Here is a 19528-nt window from a genome sequence, read left to right on the forward strand (position 1 = left end):
CCATCTCTCCAACTGTTGAAGTTATGATTGACTGATGTGGGGAGGCAACGAAGAGACGCTCCCCCCTCCACCGGCCTCACATTGCTCGGAAGATTGTGTTTTTAGGGAGGTTTGCTTCCTGGCTGTTGAGCAGGGTGTAACTGTCATTCTTTCACCTTAAAGCAGGCTCTGTTCTTACTTCCAACCACCACCACCAAGGGGAAGGGAATGGACAAAACTCCTTAGTCCATGCATTCACCATATAAGTACTTTACCCTCACTGCCACAATGAGATGCACTGTATCCCCAATTGTGAGCAGGTGGGTGCATTTCCCAATAGGGAGCTTAAATTCTTTACATTAGAGGCACTTTGTAGAAAGAGACAGAGTTGCAGGTGGCTTTTAAAAACAAACCATGAATCCAACATGAAGATAGCTCAATCCCTTGACAGGACTGGAGCTGGAAAAGCAACATTGCACAGCATATAAGAGCACCTTGCAGCTTGTTCTGCCCCACTCACTTCCACTTATTTCTCTTTCCTACTGCAATTTGTTCGAGACCACTGCCCTGAAGACTTTTTTTTTTAAACTAAACTATAATCTATAGCCAATGTATACATAGTACTGCTTATACCCAGGATGAGGAATCAGTGAAATTTAACATCTTCAGTTATGAAGAGATTCCGAAGAGTTAAAGTACCACTCTGTATTTTGCAATGGATGGCCAGTCTTAGGCAAACTTTGCAGCCCACCTCTCTTAGCAATCAGAAGTGTCCTTCCTAATTTCAAAGAACCTCCCACAACAACAAAATGTTGATGCATTTAGGGATCAGCACTTTTTACTCTAGGACATGTAAAATCACTCATACAGTTATATTAATATTTGACAATACACATTGTTAGTTTTCCCTTATATTTTGGTTAGAGCAAGGAAGTGCATTATTTCAAAATGTTTTTGGGAACAAGATCTCAGAAGCAAAAGTACGTTTCTCCAAAGTTCGGTTTCACCTTCCAGCATATCCGTGCTTGAACTACATGAACAATATAAATAACTCAGTAAACATTCTGAGTCTTAAATGCTTCCATCAGAAACTAGAGATTTTTATTTAAAAAACTGTGCATGTACTGTTACGTTTTCTGCACCAGAATTCTATTCACTTCTTGGGCTTCTGAATTTGTGCTTTGGTAGTGGACATTATAAGAGTTTATATTTGCACACAAATTGTGCAACATTATCCAATACCACTAGTGTATAATTTTTGCACTTTTCACTTAGAAGTGAAGCTCCATCTGTCATTTGCTCCCAGTAAAACACGGCATGGTCAGCTATCTCCGCAGTGTCTGCCAAATAGGATGAGCCAATTGTAAAAAATTGAGTTTTCCAGCACTGAAGATTGTCAAAGACAGATTCCACAAAGGTCATTCTGGCGGCTGCAAGGATAAATAAGCAAATCAGAGAAGTCACTACAAATTTGTGTGAAAAGACTGAGGGAATCTTGAAATTAAGCATGCTGTTTTCCTGAGGCAAAGAAAGCTTGTCCACGTCTACTAGTTTTATACCATTCCACTGGCTGGTATCAAAGTTCTTTATTGCGGGATTAATGTCTACATTGGAACAAGGCAGAGGGGTTTCCTTGATCACTTTGATTTTTTCCCTGAACTCCTGCATCTGTTGCAGAAATATAATGGGCTCAGACACATCCTTAAAGGCTTCTGCAATGTTAAAAGCCATTCGTTGCTCTTGTAGAATTGTGTTCAGTTTATTGATTTCTGGGTCATAGGCCTGCATCACTGCAAGCTTCATGGTCTCAAAGTCAGACAGAATCTCATTTCTTTTCTGCTCCAGTGTGTGCTGCAGCTTCTCAAAGAACTCTTTCACTTTGTCTGAATCCTTTGTCAGCATCTGCAGCGCTTTCCTCTTGCTTGTTTCCAAGGTGTCTAGCCGGGAGAGTGCATCCCCACAACGCCACGTTTCAAAGCCCTGAAACAGGGTTTCAAAAGCACACTTCTCCTGTGAATAGGCATCTTCAATGGAGCAAAATACATGCTTTGTGTGGTCACCTCGAGTGGCACAGACACCACATATCAGCTGCATATCTGTCCGGCAGAAAATGTTGAGGGGCTGCCCACTGTGCACCTTACATATAGGCATTTTGGGAGTTACTTTTATTTTGTTATACTTCTCCACAATACCTTTCAGGGAGTAGTTGACTTGTAAATTGTTGATTCCTGAAACAGGAGTTTCTTTACGGCAGGTAGGACACTTGAAAATGGGGGGTGGTCTCCAAACCACACTGCGGACATTTCCCTCTAGGATCCCCTCCAAACACTTCTTGCAAAAGTTGTGAGAACAAGGTAAAACCCGAGGTTCTTCAAACAAGCCACAACAAATGGGACAAGTGAGGTCTTCCTCTAAGAGCTCCATCACATCCTATGGAAAGGAGAGGGAAAAAATATTTGAGGGACTTTTTAAGAACTATTTCCATCCCACCATCATTAGTCAAATGGGGAAGAGGTTACAGTAAACCATGCCAAGAGTAACTTCCATTCGAGATAAGCTTAGTATAGCTTGCCCTGGCTCAGTGACAGAAGGCTTTTTTTGCCCAAGGAGTTTCAAAGTGGGTCTCAGCTGGGCTGTTATGCATGTTGCACACACTATCAGATCAGCCACTAATTGCTTAAGTCTGTTCTAGTATCGGATCATCAGACAAAAGTTGCTCAATGTCAAGACAAAATCAGTTTCACAGTCTTGGTATAAACACTGAAAAGGAATGTTAGCTAAACCTGACAATGATCTTTAATATCTGCTGAAAATGATTTGAGTACTAATTCAAAACTTAAGTCTTACTGCAGTAATGCAATATTCAGAGATTGATTTGATCTGTTTTGTGAAATTTCAATATGGCAGACAATGTTAAAATTGAACCAGAAAGTTACATTTCACTTCCCCAACTCCTACAGAACTTGCTTTTAAAAAAAACTGTCATTTTTGTGTGTGCGCGTGCGGGGAAGCAATATTGAAGGTGACTGACAGAGTAAAGCGTCAGAATGTCCTCAGTTTTAGAAGCGTTTGTTAAACGCCCCCTCTCCTCAGCCTAAAGCCAAAGGCCAGTCAGCATTTGTTTAAACTTAGTTTAAGAAGTTCGGGTGCAGGGAAGAAAAATGTGTGAATGCCCTTTACGTTGCTATTGGGGTATTCAGCACAAAGTTAAAATATTGTAAGAACATGGAGGTAACTCTTAAAAACCACTGCCATAAAAGTCATTTATAATCTACTTTTGATTACATAATCTGTATTTCCAGATCCAATGTCTCAATATCTGTTTAAATTATGGCTTTTTTTTGGGGGGGAGGGGGCTAAGAAATTAGGATTATCAAAAGAAAAATGTGAGACTTATCTTGTATTGCAGTAGCCCCTAAATGCCCCAATCAGGGATCAGGCCCATTATGCTAAGCACCTAATTTACGTAACAGAAACCAATTCTCTGGTGCAGAGATCTTACAGTCTTAGCATACGAAATGAGAAAGCAGGTGGATACTTACAGGGGGAAAAAGTTAGAATTGATATTTACCAGACCTTCAGACCCGATTAGTTTGGTGATGGAAGGTAAAAATACTTTGTGAGAACTAAAGGACACAACAATTTTCCCATGCGTAGCAGTATATTACCAAAGTGGTTGAACAGTAAGTTCTCCTCAATTCTCATGGTGCTATCACACAAGGTAGCAGACCATTAAGAAAGGAAGGAAAAAAAAAAAATAGTCGGGAAGAACCGTTCAGAGGGAGGTCAAGGATACCAGTGGATACATGGAAGGCAGAAAAATCAAGAGAGACTGCACTGGGAGAAGAGGAAGGTTTGGGATGCAGTTTGGTATGATCAAAAGAAAGCTTTCACCACAAGTAGATAGATATTGGCTGCAACAAAAGAAAGAAGAATTCTTCAGAGGATACAATCAACCCCCAAATTCATTTCTCCAATTACTAGAGAAGTTTGCATGGATAAGCAGGGCTTGAAAAATTTACAAGACTTCTACTCAGCCAGAAGACTAAACCTACTAACGAAAAGTCAGTCACCTCAAAGTAGGGTTGCCAGGTGTCCAGTTTTCGACTGGAACACCCGGATGAAAAGGGACCCTGGCAGCTCCAGTCAGCACAGCCAAATGAGCCATTAAAAGTCCGGTTAGCGGCACAGCGGGGGCCAGGAGCTAGGGCAGGCTCCCTACCTGTTCTGGTTTCATGTGGCTCCCAGAAGCAGCCACCAGGTCCCTTCGGCCCCGAGGCGACCAGGGAGGCTTCATGCACTGCCCCTGCCCCGAGGGCCAGCTCCACAGCTCCCACTGGCCAGGAACCGTGACCAAAGGGAGCTGTGGGGGTTGCACCTGCGGGTGAGGGCAGAGCGCAGAGACTCCCGGGCCACCCATGCACCATGGGGCCACAGGAACTTGGCAGCCACTTCCTGGGAGCCACAGTAAGCACTGCCGGGACCCTGCACCCCAATCCCCTGCCCCAGCCCGGAGTCTCCTCCTACTCCCCAACTCCCTCCTGGAACCCACACCCCAACCCCTGCCCCAGCCCTGAGCCCCCTCCTGCACCCCAAACTCCTCATCCCTGGCCCCACCCCAGAGCCCACACCCCAAGCTGGAGACCTCACCCCCCCGCACACCAACCCCCTGCCCCAGCCCGGTGAAAGTGAGTGAAGGTGGGGGAGAGTGAACGACAGAGGGAAGGGGGAACAGAGCAAGCGGAGGGTGAGACCTCAGAGAAGGGGTGGGGCAGCGGCAGGCCCTCGGGGAAGGGGCAGGGCAGAGGTGTTCAGTTTTGTGAGATTAGAAAGTTGGCAACCTTATCCCAAAGCCTAGGGGCAAAACCATGGTGAGAAGTCCTGTCCGCACCATTCTCAGCTGCTGGAGTTCCTAATACAGCATTGTCTCCGGATCTGATTCAGGGACTCCGTTTTCCTACAGGAGTCTTCAGTTATCAGGTTAATTTGAAGTACCTCTCTTAAATAATAATGCTAATACTGGCTGTTTATAAAGGTACTGAACTGTAACCTACCTTATTTTTGATCTTTCGGGAAGCCATTTATGACTTCTGTGAAAGCATGCAATTTTTAAAAAAAGTAAAATGGGAAGCTATGAGCTTATGTCTCCTCTCTTCCTCAAGTAGATGCCAGTAATATTAACATTAGAAATCTAGAAGTGCTCACATGACAGAGAGGGATATGTCTATACCAAATTGTGAACTCCAGTTTGTATTACAATCTTCATTTTGGATTAAACATCCATTTTATATTAATGGTTTGGCACCTAGTTAAAAACTGTGTCTGAGAAGTCATCACAGAGCAACTAAGGGCCATCAGATTTGACTGTCCCAACTTATTGCCCAACACCATGCAACAATGGACTGTCACAGAAGCCGGATGGGAAGAAGGGGCTGGAATTCCCAAGCTAGAGCATATGGGTAAGAAGGAAGGCCATCCACTGCCACATGGCAGAACACTGGGCTGAAGAGAAAGAAAGTGGGAGGGACTCTGCCTTGCCTGCAAGGCTGACCATTCCTCAGACTCACAGAAGAAATGAGATCAGACTAAGGGGGTGAGGAGTGCATCTCAGGGCTCTTATTTTTCAAAATTATGCAGCTCTAGTACTTTCTGGAGAAGAACAGCAATCCTGGTTAAGAAATTCCTTTGCAAAGCCTGTATTCCATGCTTACCTGCCATGCCATCCCTGAACAGGTTAATAAATAAAGGTTTCAGAGTAGCAGCTGTGTTAGTCTGTATTCGCAAAAAGAAAAGGAGTACTAGTGGTTAGTCTCTAAGGTGCCACTAGTACTCCTTTTCTTTTTGAGGTTAATAAAGAAGCTCAGAGCACCAGCAGTAAAGTGGAACTGTGAGCGTGGGAGTAAAAGCAACCAGCAACTCAGAAGGGCTGAGGCACTGGGGTCTAAGACTATGTCTACACTGGCAACTGAACAACAAAACTCGTGTCTTTCAGAGGCGTTAATCCCCTGAAAGACAGAAGTTTTGCTGTGACAACTGCCAGCACGAACAGCGTGTTGTCGGCAGGAGTGCTCTCCTGCCAACAACGCAAGCCCCGCTCTTTGGGGGTGGAAGTTTTTTGTTGGCAGGAGAGCCGACAAACAGCAACTACACTGCGTGACTTTTAGCAGTACGGGTGTAGCAACACATCTATGTCACTAAAAGCTGTGTAGTGTAGAAATAGCTTAAGGCAGCCAGACTGCAGAGCCCCACGCCCCAAGAAAGGGTGTCAGTGATAGGATCTACACCTTGGGTTTGCCTTAGAGATCCAGATCTAGGAACAGTGACCCACCTCTGCTTCGACCCAGAGGCTTAGAAGCACGTGAGATCCAGTGGTTGGGTCCATTTACAACAGATTAACACTCAACTAGAGAGGGGGACTAGACCAGTTGGAACTTGTTCAAAATTTGAGTCCCCTACTTATTTGGAACAGACTGATCTGAGAATCAGCTGTTTTTCCTTAAGTAAGCTAGAAGCTGTTCCTCATGGGAGCTATTCGATCTCTCTAGCTTCCAAATCTAAAAGATGTCAGCTACAGAACAAAGCAGACTTTTGGCTTTCCAGTCACAGTGAAGATGTGCAAAACAAGGCAAAAGTATAAACGCAAAACAAATGGTCTAATTCCTCATCCCAAATATGCTCTCAGATGAAAACAGGAACAAGTTAATCTAGTCCATTTCTAGGATGCAGATGGTGGCTTATCAGATAGTAGCAGGAAACAAGGTAAGGTGAAAGATGAGGCAATGAAGGCTAGGCTTAACCCAACTCAGTACAGCATCCAAGTTTCCACTACTTATTTCAAAATTAGATTTCTCCAAACAAGAAAATTTTCGTTGATAACTAAATTCATGTCATGGCAAGTCTGAATTTTAAAGAAAAAGATGCCTGAGTTTCTTGAGCCTCAGAACAGACATTTTTAAACATTTTTAAAGCTCAGGCAGTTGAAAGGTAACTGAACATAAGGTGGCCAAACTTTAAATAAAAAGATTAGTTTACAGCCAAAATTCCTAATACATAGGATCAGTCCAAAAGATTAAGCTTTTAGAAAGCTGTAAGTGCCTAAAACTAAGGGTTTATTATGAAGTGCCTTTAAAAAAATAAGTATACAGCTTTGCTACCACAGCATCATAATCCACAGAACAGACATGACATGGGGACAGCATATTTCCCTATTACTCTAACAGTATTTCAATCTTTACCTGCTTCTAGGATAACAGTATACAGAGTTACTCGATGCTACTCAAAGAAACTGATGAGGTTAACAGGAGGAGGAAGGCTGCAACTTCTTAAAAATTGTTGTTTCCCCCATACATTGCTTTCCAAAGTAACCAGTCTTCTCCTTGATTTGCTGAGAGGCTTGAGACAAACTAAAGATTCCACAGCATCCAGTACACCGGTTTTTAACTTAAACTAAGGATTTCCCATTCCTCTTTCCAAAGAGGGACACAGATCTGAGAAAGGAAGGCCAATGAAGCCAGCAAACTCTGACCTTTGAAGAGTTTGTCCCATAATCACCATAACTTGGAATCTGTTAACTATTTAGTTCCTTCAACTCTTATTTGATTGTTCTAACTAAGGAAATTGAATTGATGCCACATTTCAGAATGAAGCTATCTACAGTACACCCTCATTATAATGAGCCTGTCAGGATCCAAGCCTTTTGTTCATTATAGCCAGGGGTTTGTTATAACGAAAAGACAATCAAACAATACAGTGCCGCAGCTCCGAGCTGTAATTGTGCACATGTGCAAAGCCCCCCCACGTTTTTTTAAACCACACACAGTACTGTACTGTAGTTGGGATTCAGGTTCAGTATTGACAAAGGTTCATTATAATGAAGCGTGTTATTGCAAGGGTGTACTGTATTTCTACAGATGAACTATAGAAGCATGTTACCCAATAATCTTTTAGGTTTAGGAGTCAAAGCTTCTACCATGGTGAAGAAAAGCCAGTATGGTAATAGCAGAATGAGGCATAGGGATTCCAGATGAAATTCTTTCAATCCACAAAGAGGGAAGTTAACAACAAATTAATGTTGTTCCTCAAGTGAATATTAACCAACAAGATGAGAGAAATCAATTCTTTTTAGTGCACCACAGAAAAAGGAGAGGAACCAATCTGAGCGCATTGAACCAGTTCTAGAGATAGGGATGAATCTGAACCCTGGGATCTGGATTCCAACCCCCACTCCACTACAAAATTTGTAAGTGCTCAGATCTTGCGTCTGAAACCATTAGATAAAGCCAGCTCTCCGCCACCGCACAGTCTGGGGGCGGGATCCAGGCCCTTCCACGGCACGGTGGAGGAACGGGGGAGACCGGGGCGTTAAGCAATTGCTGCAGCGTAGCCCCGCTCACGGCAGCGCTACGCGGCCTGTGCTGCTACTGGGTGCCTGCAGCAGCCTCCCCGGGGCCCGTCCCTCCCAGGGGGCCGCGCACCGCCCGGGGAGAAGCGGCCCCCTGCCAGCGGCCGCGGTTCTCGGGCAGGGCGAGCGCGTCTCCGCTCTTCGCCTGGGAGGTTCCCGGGGTCCCCCAGCCCCGCTCGGGGGGCGCAGCCTGTGCCCCGCGCTGGGAGCCCCGCCGCCCGCCCGGCCTCGAGGACCCACCCCCTCCGGGGCAGGCGGGGACCGCCGCCCTCCGAGCCCCGTGCAAGCCCGGGGAGGCCTCACCTACGGGTCCGCCGCCTGCCGCCGGGCCGGGCGCAAGGCGCGGCTGGAGCCCGCCGCTTGGCTTAGCCGGACACTCGTGCGGCTGAGGCTGGGCCCGGCGCAGGCAGCAGGCGCCTCCCCCCTCCACGAGCAGCCGGAAGGCGGGGCCAGGGCCCGGCTTTGTACCTCCCCGTCCGTGGCCTTGTCCCGCCGCTGCTGGGGAAGGAGCCGGGCTCGCTTCGCTTGTCCGCCGAGCCGAGCAGAGCAGAGCCGAGCCCGCGTGGGCCCGGGCGCGGGTGGCGGAGAGGGGTCTGTGCCTGTGGCCGCTGCCGGGCTACATGTGGCCTGAGCAGGTTGCGCCAGGTTCAGGGTGGTCCCCGTGACTGACTTGGGTTTGGGAAGGCTGGATTGACATAGGCCGGGGCTCTGCGTCCTCTTCACAGGAACACCCTCCCCCCCCCCCGCCCGCGAGTCCAGGGGCCTGGGGCGAGTCATTTGGCCCTGAGCGCACTGGGGAAAGGTGTAAACTGTCTGCCCTGGGGGAGGGGGGAATCAGCCCTACTGTGGAGCAGGCACTGGTGTGTGGGTCTGTGTGCCACAGTGTCAAGTGCGATGAGAGGTTAGCAAAGCTTTCTCAACGCTCCCAAAAAGAAAAGGAGGACTTGTGGCACGTTAGAGACTAACAAATGTACTTGAGCATAAGCTTTCGTGAGCTACAGCTCACTTCCTCGGATGCATGCAGTGGAAAATACAGTGGGGAGATTTATATACACAGAGAACATGAAACAATGGGTGTTACCATACACACTGTAAGGAGTGATGAGGTAAGGTGAGCTATTACCAGGGGGAGGGGGGAACCTTTTATAGTGACACTCAAGGTGGGCCATTTCCAGCAGTTGACAAGAACATCTGAGGAACAGTGGGGGGGGGGGGGGGAGAGTGGGAATAAACTTGGGGAAATAGAAAAGGAGTACTTGTGGCACCTTAGAGACTAACCAATTTATTTGAGCATGAGCTTTCGTGAGCTACAGCTCACTTCATCGGATGCATACCGTGGAAACTGCAGCAGACTTTATATACACACAGAGAATATGAAACAATACCTCCTCCCACCCCACTGTCCTGCTGGTAATAGCTTATCTAAAGTGATCATCAAGTTGGGCCATTTCCAGCACAAATCCAGGTTTTCTCACCCTCCACCCCCCCACACACAAATTCACTCTTTTCTTTTTGCGAATACAGACTAACACGGCTGTTACTCTGAAACATGGGGAAATAGTTTTACCTTGTGTAATGACACAGCCACTCCCAGTCTTTATTCAAGCCTAAGTTAATTGTAACCAGTTTGCTAATTAATTCCAATTCAGCAGTCTCTCGTTGGAGTTTGTTTTTGAAGTTTTTTTTGTTGAAGAATTGCCACTTTTAGGTCTGTAATCGAGTGACGAAAGAGATTGAAGTGTTCTCTGACTGGTTTTTGAATGTTATAATTCTTGATGTCGGATTTGTGTCCATTTATTCTTTTATGTAGAGGCTGTCCGGTTTGACCAATGTACATGGTAGGGGGCATTGCTGGCACATGATGGCATATATCACATTGGTAGATGCGCAGGTGAACGAGCCTCTGATAGTGTGGCTGATGTGATTAGGCCCTATGATGGTGTCCCCTGAATAGATATGTGGACACAGTTGGCAACGGGCTTTGTTGCAAGGATAGGTTCCTGGGTTATTGGTTCTGGTTTGTGGTTGCTGGTGAGTATTTGCTTCAGGTTGGTGGGCTGTCTGTAAGCAAGGACTGGCCTGTCTCCCAAGATCTGTGAGAGTGATGGGTCGTCCTTCAGGATAGGTTGTCGATCCTTGATGATGCGCTGGAGAGGTTTTAGTTGGGGGCTGAAGGTGTTAGCTAGTGGTGTTCTGTTATTTTCTTTGTTGGGCCTGTCCTGTAGTAGGTGACTTCTGGGCACTCTTCGGGCTCTGTCAATCTGTTTCACTTCAGCAGATGGGTATTGTAGTTGTAAGAACGTTTGATAGAGCTCTTGTAGGTGTTTGTCTCTGTCTGAGGGGTTGGAGAAAATGCGGTTGTATTGTAGAGCTTGGCTGTAGACAACAGATCGTGTGCTGTGGTCTGGATGAAAGCTAGGGTTAGTAATGACCAATACTCAAAATAGGGAAAGAACGGGCTAAAGAATATTTAGATAAGTAAGATGTATTCAAGTCAGCAGGGCCTAATAAAATTCATCTTAGGTTACTTAAGGAACTAGCTAAAGCAATCTCAGAACTGTTAGCAATTTTCTTTGAGAACTCATGGAGGACGTCAGGAGAGGTCCCAGAAGACTGGAGAAGGGCAAATGTAGTACCTATCTTAAAAGGGGGAACAAGGAGGACTCGGCATATGCTAGACCAGTCAGCCTAACTTCAATACCTGGAAAGATACTGGAACGAATTATTAAAGAATCAATTTATAAGCACCTGAAGGATAATAGAATTATAAGAAATAATCAGCATGGATTTGCCAAGAACAAAGCATACCAAATCATCTTCATTTCCTTCTTTGATAGGACTACTGGCCTAGTGAATGGGGGGCGGAAGTAAATGTGATATAACTTGATTTTAGTAAGGCTTTTGACACATTTCTGCCTGACATTCTTATAAGCAAACTAGGGAAATGTGGTCTAGGTTTACTATAAGGTAGCTGTACAACTGGTTGAAAGATTGTACTCAAAGAATAGTTATCAATGGTTTGCTGCCAAATTGGGAGGGAGTATCTATTTGGGTCCCACAGGGGTTGGTCCTGTGTCTGGTACTATTCAATATTTTCATTAATAACTTGGATAATGCATATAAAATTTGCAGATGACACCACACTGGTAGGGATTGCAAGCACTTTGTAGGACAGGATTTAAAATTCAAAATTACCTTGACAAATTACAGAATTGGTCTGAATTCAACAAGATGAAATTCAATAAAGACACGTGCAAAGTACTTCTCGTAGGAAGGAAAAATAAAGTGTACAACTACAAAATGGGGAATAACTGCGTAGGTGGTAGTAGTACTGCTGAAAAGGGTCTTGGGATTATAATGGACCACAAACTGAATATGAGTCATCAGTGTGATGCAGTTGCAGAAAAGGTTTAATATGATTCTGGAGTTTATTAACAGGAGTAGTGTATGAAACACACAGGAGGTTATTGTCCTGCTCTACTCAGCACTGGTGAGGCCCCAGCTGGAGTACTGTGTCCAGTTCTGGGTGTCACACTTTAGGAAAGATGTGGACAAACTGGAAAGAATCCAGAGGAGACCAACACAAATGATAATAGGGTTAGAAAACCTGACCTATGAGGAAAGTTAAAAAAACTGGTCTTAAGAAAAAAAGTCTGAGAGGGGAACTGATAAGTCTTCCGATATGTTAGGGGCTGTTCTAAGAGGAAGGTGATCAATTGTTCTCCCTGTAACATAAGAAGTAATGGACTTAATCTGCAGCAGGGGAGATTTAAATTAGATATTAGGAAAAGCTTTCTAACTAGAAGGATAGTTAAATTCTGGAATAGGCTTCCAAGGGAGGTCATGGAGTCAGAGGCGATGGAGCCTTCCTAAAAATGTGAGGGGGAGCATGAGGCCCTGTCCCTGCCCCTCCTCTTCCCCCTGAGGCCACACCCCCGGCCAAGCTGGAAGCTGGAGCCAGGCTGGGGAGCCGGGGCCTCTCCACCTGCCTGGGGTGGAGGGGCTTGAGAGCAGTCCCCAGTCTGTGTCCCCGGGTCCCCCACCCAGGGTAGGTGGAGGGTCCGTGGCTTCCCACAGCTGCTTGTGCCTGGCCTGGGGGTGGGGCCTCAGGGGTCGAAGAGCCGCAGGTGGGCCCAGGGAGCCACGGACTCTCCACCTGCCCTAGGTGGGGAACCCGGGGACAGCGGGCTGCTCTCAAGTCCGTCAGCCCCGGGCAGGTTGAGGGTCCACAGCTCCCTGGGTTCCCCAGGTCGCTCTTACCCAGGCTAAGTTCCAGCTTCTGGCCTGGCCATGGGGCGGGGCCTCAGGGGGAAGAGGAGGGGCAGGGGGCCAGGCTCGACACTTTCAAAAGTGGGAGTGCCATGGCCTCTTGCCCACCCTGCCCCAGTTCCAGCGCCGCTCCCTGGAGTCCTCATCATTTTAAAAACAAGTTGGACAAACAGCTGTCAGGGATAGTCAAGGTTTACTTAGTCCTGCCTCAGCACAGGAGACTGGACTTGATGACTTCTTGAGGTCCCTTCCAGCCCTACTTTTCTATGATAGTGTTTGCAAAGTGCTTTCAGATCCTCCACCGGAAGGTGCTATAGAATGCAAAGCACTATTAATAAACCTATCTCTCTTTCTCTCTCTCTCTCTCACACACACAGAGTTGTAGATGATATTGGATTAATTTATTTAAAATCAATTATTTATTCCTCAACTTCATGAGTTGACATATCTGATGCCAGTTTTTACATTACTGGAAAAGTATGCCACAGATAAGTTGCGGGGGGCAACAAGTCTGAAATTAGAACTATTTCCTATTAAGGGATATATGAGTGACACAAGATGGGGTCCTATGATCATTGAAAAAATGTCAGATAAAGTTTTTCTAGACCTGGAAGGTCTCACTCATGTTTGCATGAGGAAAACTCCCTCATTTTGGATTAATTTTAAAGACTAAAAAATGTTTCTGTGTGTGTTTCAATGCGACTTTTTAACTCATAGTCCCAGTGCTGCCATCAGATCTAGGCAGAACCCATTTAATGGGGCTTCATGTGAACACTAAAGTCCACCCAAATGCAAGACCAAGGCTTTACATATCACTGCTTTTAAATGCTCCTCACTTAAATTGTCACAGCCTGACACAGTTTTCTCACTACCTACCAGGCTGGATCCAAAGCCCACTGAAATCAGTGGAAAGAATTCCATTGACTGCAATGGGCCTTTAGTTCAGATTCAGCTTTAGATCCTGTGGTCACCCCATCAAGACAGAGATTCTTCTAAATTTGGTCTCACTAAGGATAAAATATTGCAAAGGTTTTTCAAGGCATCTTTCTCCAAACTTTGGATGCCCTTCATTCCTCAGGCTGCACTTGTCCATCACGGGTGTCAATTAATGTTACCCTGTTACTCTGTGTCCCTTTAAGCTTTATTTGGCATTGTCATACACCTAGATATCACAACATTCAGTAACTCCTCACTTAAAGTTGTTCTGGTTAATATTGCTACGTTGTGATCAATTAGGGAACATGCTCGTTTAAAGTTGCTCAATGCTCCCTTACAACGTCATTTGGCAGCCACCTGCTTTGTCCACTGCTTGCAGGAAGAGCAGCCCGTTGCAGCTAGCTGGTGGGGGCTTGGAACCAGGGTGGACCGGCAGCCCCCCTATCAGCTCCGCGCTCCCCTAAGTTCCCTTTGCAGCAGCCACCCAGCAGGCTATCAACTGCCGGCAGTTCAGCTGTCCCTCCCCCCACTGCCATGTGCTGCTCCTACCCTCTGCCTTGGAGCTACTCCCTGAGCCTCCTGCTTGCTGTGGGGGGGGGAGGAAGAAAAGGGGGGCTAATGTCAGGGTGTCCCCCTCCCTCCTGCTCCTGCACCCCACTTACCCCATCTTTATACAGCAGGGGAGACACGCGACAAGGCTCAGGACGGAGGGAGATTCCCAGCAGCAGCAGTGGTCTCAGCTTGATTAACTTAACAAGGCAAAAAGAAAAGGAGTACTTGTGGCACCTTAGAGACTAACCAATTTATTTGAGCATGAGCTTTCGTGAGCTACAGCTCACTGATGAAGTGAGCTGTAGCTCACGAAAGCTCATGCTCAAATAAATTGGTTAGTCTCTAAGGTGCCACAAGTACTCCTTTTCTTTTTGCGAATACAGACTAACACGGCTGTTACTCTGAAACTTAACAAGGCAGTGTACTTAAGAGTGGGGTCAGCATACCTAAAGTGGAAACTCACACACACACATACACACACACACAGTCTGTTTCTGTCTCTGTCTGCCATGCTGTCTTCCCTCCCTCCATTCATGCCTTGTAGCGTGTGAGGTTACATTAACCACGAGTAAACCCTTGAGGGCTCAGCCAATTGCTAGTTCATCATTTAGCAGTAAGGCATTCCCTGGGAAATATCCCACCCTCTGACTTCACCACTGTGTACAGTATTTAATTATATATATATTATTTCATCTGGCAAAAAAAAAGCATTTCCCTGGAACCTAACCCCCCATTTACATTAATTCTTATGCAGAAATTCAATTCGCTTAACATTGTTTCACTTAAAGTCACATTTTTCAGGAACATAACTACAACATTAAGTGAGGAGTTACTGTATCTGCAAAAGAAGCAATATATTTATTCCCTAAGGGGTAAATCCACACTCCAGCAATCAGCCCAAGTGCCTGAGCTGGATGCTTGGTCCATTCTTGGGGGAAAAGCATACTTCCCCCTCCCAGGAGGAAAGACTAACAAATGACCCATATAGATCTGCGGATCCTCCAGTCGTACTGCCAGCCTGCCCCTAACACACCCTCTGCACTGCCTTGTATTCTATACATGTCCTTATACTGCCCTCATTGCCTTAGAACCTGAGCACCTTCCAGTAGAGCATTAAGTGATATGACTAATACCTGTCATGTGTGGTTTGTTGTTTCTCTTATCCACTCCTCAGGGAAAAGGTTCCCTGCCATGGATACTCCTCTGTGCCCTGTCTTCCAAAACCCTGCCCCATGCTGCACTGCAACCATACTATTTTCATTGTCATGGGGCCCTCCACACCTGCTGAGGTTAGAGCAAGATTTGCTGTTGTATTCAGGTTCATTTTCAACCTGTGGTCTCAAAAAGAAGAAGTTTTACACCCTGTATTTGGTGGTTTCTTCGTAGGGACCAAGGAAGGCATTCACCACTGCACTGTAACCACACTATGCCATATATTCCAGAAACTTGCCGTAAGGTCCTTCCAGGGAATACCTTTTCAGTTCAGAAGGCATGCTAGATACATTCAGCAACAAGCAAGCGGCAGCCGGGTATGTGGGAGGTTGAAGGAGAGGAGTTATGGCTGCAGCATTCCTACGCCCCAGCTATTCTCTGGCTGCTGCTTGTTTGCCGCCTGCCAAGTGATGAAAGGCTATTCCCCTTGTAGCTCCAAGCTCAAGCCACTGCTCCTCCATTCCTGCAGCGTACTCAGCCCTGGCATAGGGATGAATATAGCATATAGTTTCAAATCTTTTGGTCTTGTTTGGTGGCTTTTGTCAAATCTAAGAACTGTCACCAGCACTCGCAGTGGTTATGTAGTCTGGGGTTAATTCCTGATGCCCTTTTTCCATCAAGTAGTTTTAGGGTACAGTAGATATTGAACTGGAGGACAGCAGACTAAGCTATTACTGACTAAGGTTATGGCTACAGTACTATAATCACTGTATTCATATGGTGCAAATAAATTTAACTAGCCATTTCAGGGAGCATCTCCATTTTTTTGGCAGTTTAAAATCTCTAGCAAAATTTAAGCCTTCGCTAATAGAATGGAGAGCAAGCTGCCAGCTGTCACCCCTGAATTGTCAATGCTCCAGGGTGGGGATTGGGTCACTATGCAGACAGATTCAAGGCCTATAGTCCACCCCTCCAAAATGACAAAATACAGGTAGTTCTGCATGAGCTAAATCTGAAGCATGAGCCTCCATTTGCCCTTATTTCTTTCCCCCAAGTTTATTTCTGTGCAGCCAGGAGACCCCCCCCCCCCCCATGTTGCTAGATACTGATGAATGTACTGCTTTGCAAAATATGATGATTAGAGTTTTTAGGATTTCCTAATCTGGTAATTCAAGTCTGTGGCCCAGAAGCAGAAGTGAGAGAGGCACACATACATTTTAGTTGTATCTGAGATATTTATAGAATTCTAATTTCTAATTTTTTTTCTTAATTCTGCTGAATCAGACTCTGAGTATAGGTTATGGGCTTTTTGCAGCCCAATAGCTCCTCTGGTGCTGCATAACTAGGGAGGCTCCTCTTGGGCTATACAGCTGAAGTTGCTCCGTATTCCACTCCTACATGGAGGCATCTACATAAAGATAATTTTGGCCAGGTATAGTGATGAGAGTCATGAGAATTATTTTGGTACATCCCCATATGCTCTAATGTAACAGGTATGTTCTCTCCTGGTAGATTAATTGAACTAGGGAACTCAGCCAGGGCTTATTGAACTGAACATTGCCCCCACCCACCCCAGCACCCAAAAGAACTCACAATCACAGTGGAAAGAGGAGGAGGGAGCCCCACTTTTGGTTGAGGGAGGCCACCAACTATATGATTGGGAGAGAGGGGGCTGGAAGGCAACATTGCCACAGAGAATATTGGTGACCCTTATCCTTTTTTGGAAGGTCCTTCAGATAATTTTCAGTCCATGTAACAGTACTCAGACCCAAACCAATATGAATGTATTCATAAGAACATAAGAATGTCCCTACTGGGTCAGACCAATGGTACATCTAGCCCAGTATCCTGTCTTCTGACAGTGGCCAGTGCCAGGTGCTCCAGAGGAAATGAACAGAACAGGTAATCATCAAGTGATCCATCCCCTGTCGCTCATTCTCAGCTTCTGGCAAACAGGGGCGAGGGACACCATAGCCATTAATGGACCTATCCTTCATGAATTTATCTAGTTCTTTTTTTAACCCTGTTATGCTCTTGGCCTTCACAACATCCTCTGGCAAGGAGTTCCACAGGTTGACTGTGCATTTTGTGAAGAAATACTTCCTTTTGTTTGTTTTAAACCTGATGCCTATTAATTTCATTTGGTGACCCCCTATTCTTGCATTATGAGAAGTAAATAACACTTCCTTATTTACTTTCTCCACACTAGCCATGATTTTATAGACCTCAATCATGTCCACCCTTAGTCATCTCTTTTCCAAGCTGAAAAGTCCCAGTCTTATTAATCTCTCCTCATATGGAAGCTGTTCCATACCCCTAATCATTTTTGTTGCCCTTTTCTGAACCTTTTCCAATTCCAATATATCTTTTTTGATATGGGGCAACCACATCTGCACACAGTATTCAAGATGTGGGCGTACCATGGATTTATATAGAGGCAACATGATATTTTCTGTCCTATTATCTATCCCTTTCTTAATTATTCCCAGCATTCTGTTAGCTTTTTTCACTGCCGCTGCACATTGAGTGGATGTTTTCAGAGAACTTTCCACAATGACTCCAATCTCTTTCTTCAGTGGTAACAGCTAATTTAGACCCCATCATTTTATATGTATAAAAAGTTGGGATTATGCCTTCCAATGTGCATTACTTTGCATTTATCAACATTAAATTTCATCTGCCATTTTGTTGCCCAGTCACCCAGTTTTGAGAGATCCTTTTGTAGCTCTTCGCAGTCTGCGTGGGTCTTAACTATGATTAGTAATTTTGTATCATCTGCAAATTTTGCCACCTCACTGTTTACCCCTTTTTCCAGATCATTTATGAATATGCTGAATAGAACTGGTCCCAGAACAGACCCCTGGGGAACACCACTGTTTTACCTCTCTTCATTCTAAAAACTGACCATTTATACCTACCCTTGTTTCCTATCTTTTAACCTGTTACCAGTCCACGAGAGTACCTTCCCTCTTATCCCGTGGCAGCTTACTTTGCATACGAGCCTTTGGTGAGGGACCTTGTCAAAGGCTTTCTGAAAGTCTAAGTACACTATATCACTGGATCCCCTTGGTCCACATGCTTGTTGACCCCCTCAAAGAATTCTAGTAGATTGGTGAGGCATGATTTCCCTTTACTAAAACCATGTTGACTCTTCCTCAACAAATTATGTTCATCTATATGTCTGACAATATTGTTCTTTATTATAGTTTCAACCAGTTTGCCCGGTACTGAAGTCAGGCTTACAGGCATGTAATTACAGGCCTGTAATTGCCAGGATCACCTCTGGAGCCCTTTTTAAAAATTGGCGTCACATTAGCTATCCTCCAGTCATCTGGTACAGAAGGTGATTTAAATGATAGGTTACAGGCTACAGTTAGTAGTTCTGCAATTTCACATTTGAGTTCCTTCAGAACTCTTGGGTGAATACCATCTGGTCCTGGTGACTTATTGCTGTTTAATTTATTAATTGTTCCAAAACCTCTCTAATGATACCTCAATCTGGGACAGTTCCTCAGATCTGTCACCTAAAAAGAATGGCTTGGGTTTGGGAATCTGCCTCACATCCTTCATGAGTGAGATTTCATGAAACACTGCAACAAAAGCTTTACTAAAATCAATGTACTCTTTTTCCTGCATTCTCTTCATTCACTCGTCATTTATTTACTGCAGTCACTTCATTTGTTGGACTCATGGGTCTTCACGTTAAGGATTACTCACATGAGTAAAGCTTGCTGGATTGGACTCCAAATTTGTATTTATATCAAAAGAAGCTATCCAGCTTGTCTGTCATGCTTTGTTCTGGTCTTCTGATTCTAGAGGGGTGGGAATTCAAAAGGTCTTAGCCTTGACCTAACTCTGCTCCAATCAAAGTCGATGTTATTCAATGGCAGCAGACTAGATCTAGATGTTCACTGACTTTTCCCCTTACTGTTTGATCCATTATTTTGAGGGAGAATGGGCCTTAAGTTAGACTTACCACTTACCAGTTTAATCCTGGCTATGTCAATCTTCTTCTCTTTGTTGTACTTTAGTGCCACATTTGCTTTTCTCTGACTATTTGATGTCTCCCCAGTTCTCCATGGCTTTTAAAAAAATAATTATCAGTGGTTTAATAAATGTATTAGTCCATTTCCTCAACACCTTAGGTGTCATTAATACCCACAAATTTGTAAATGTTCACATTTTCCAAGCATTCCCTTGACTGTTCTTTATTGATAGCTATTCCTACAAGGTATTCAT

The 19528-nt window shown here is 45.1% G+C and overlaps 1 protein-coding gene across 1 annotated transcript; it reads right to left on the minus strand.

Moving 5' to 3' along the window:
- Window positions 1-1173: 1173 nt before the first annotated feature.
- Window positions 1174-8762, minus strand: TRIM13 (tripartite motif containing 13). The gene is made up of 2 exons (XM_077811121.1): window positions 8684-8762; window positions 1174-2409 (listed from the first exon to the last, which is right to left on the minus strand). The coding sequence occupies exon 2, from the start codon at window positions 2401-2403 to the stop codon at window positions 1174-1176; it is 1230 nt and encodes a 409-aa protein (XP_077667247.1). The 5' UTR covers window positions 2404-2409; window positions 8684-8762.
- Window positions 8763-19528: the final 10766 nt, after the last annotated feature.

The sequence above is a fragment of the Eretmochelys imbricata genome, chromosome 1 (genome assembly GCF_965152235.1).
Source record: "Eretmochelys imbricata isolate rEreImb1 chromosome 1, rEreImb1.hap1, whole genome shotgun sequence".
NCBI lineage: Eukaryota > Metazoa > Chordata > Testudines > Cheloniidae > Eretmochelys > Eretmochelys imbricata.

What these genes read in the sequence shown, in the direction of transcription:
- TRIM13 (XM_077811121.1), bottom strand. Translation starts at nt 2,403, where the DNA reads ATGGAGCTCTTAGAGGAAGACCTCACTTGTCCCATTTGTTGTGGCTTG.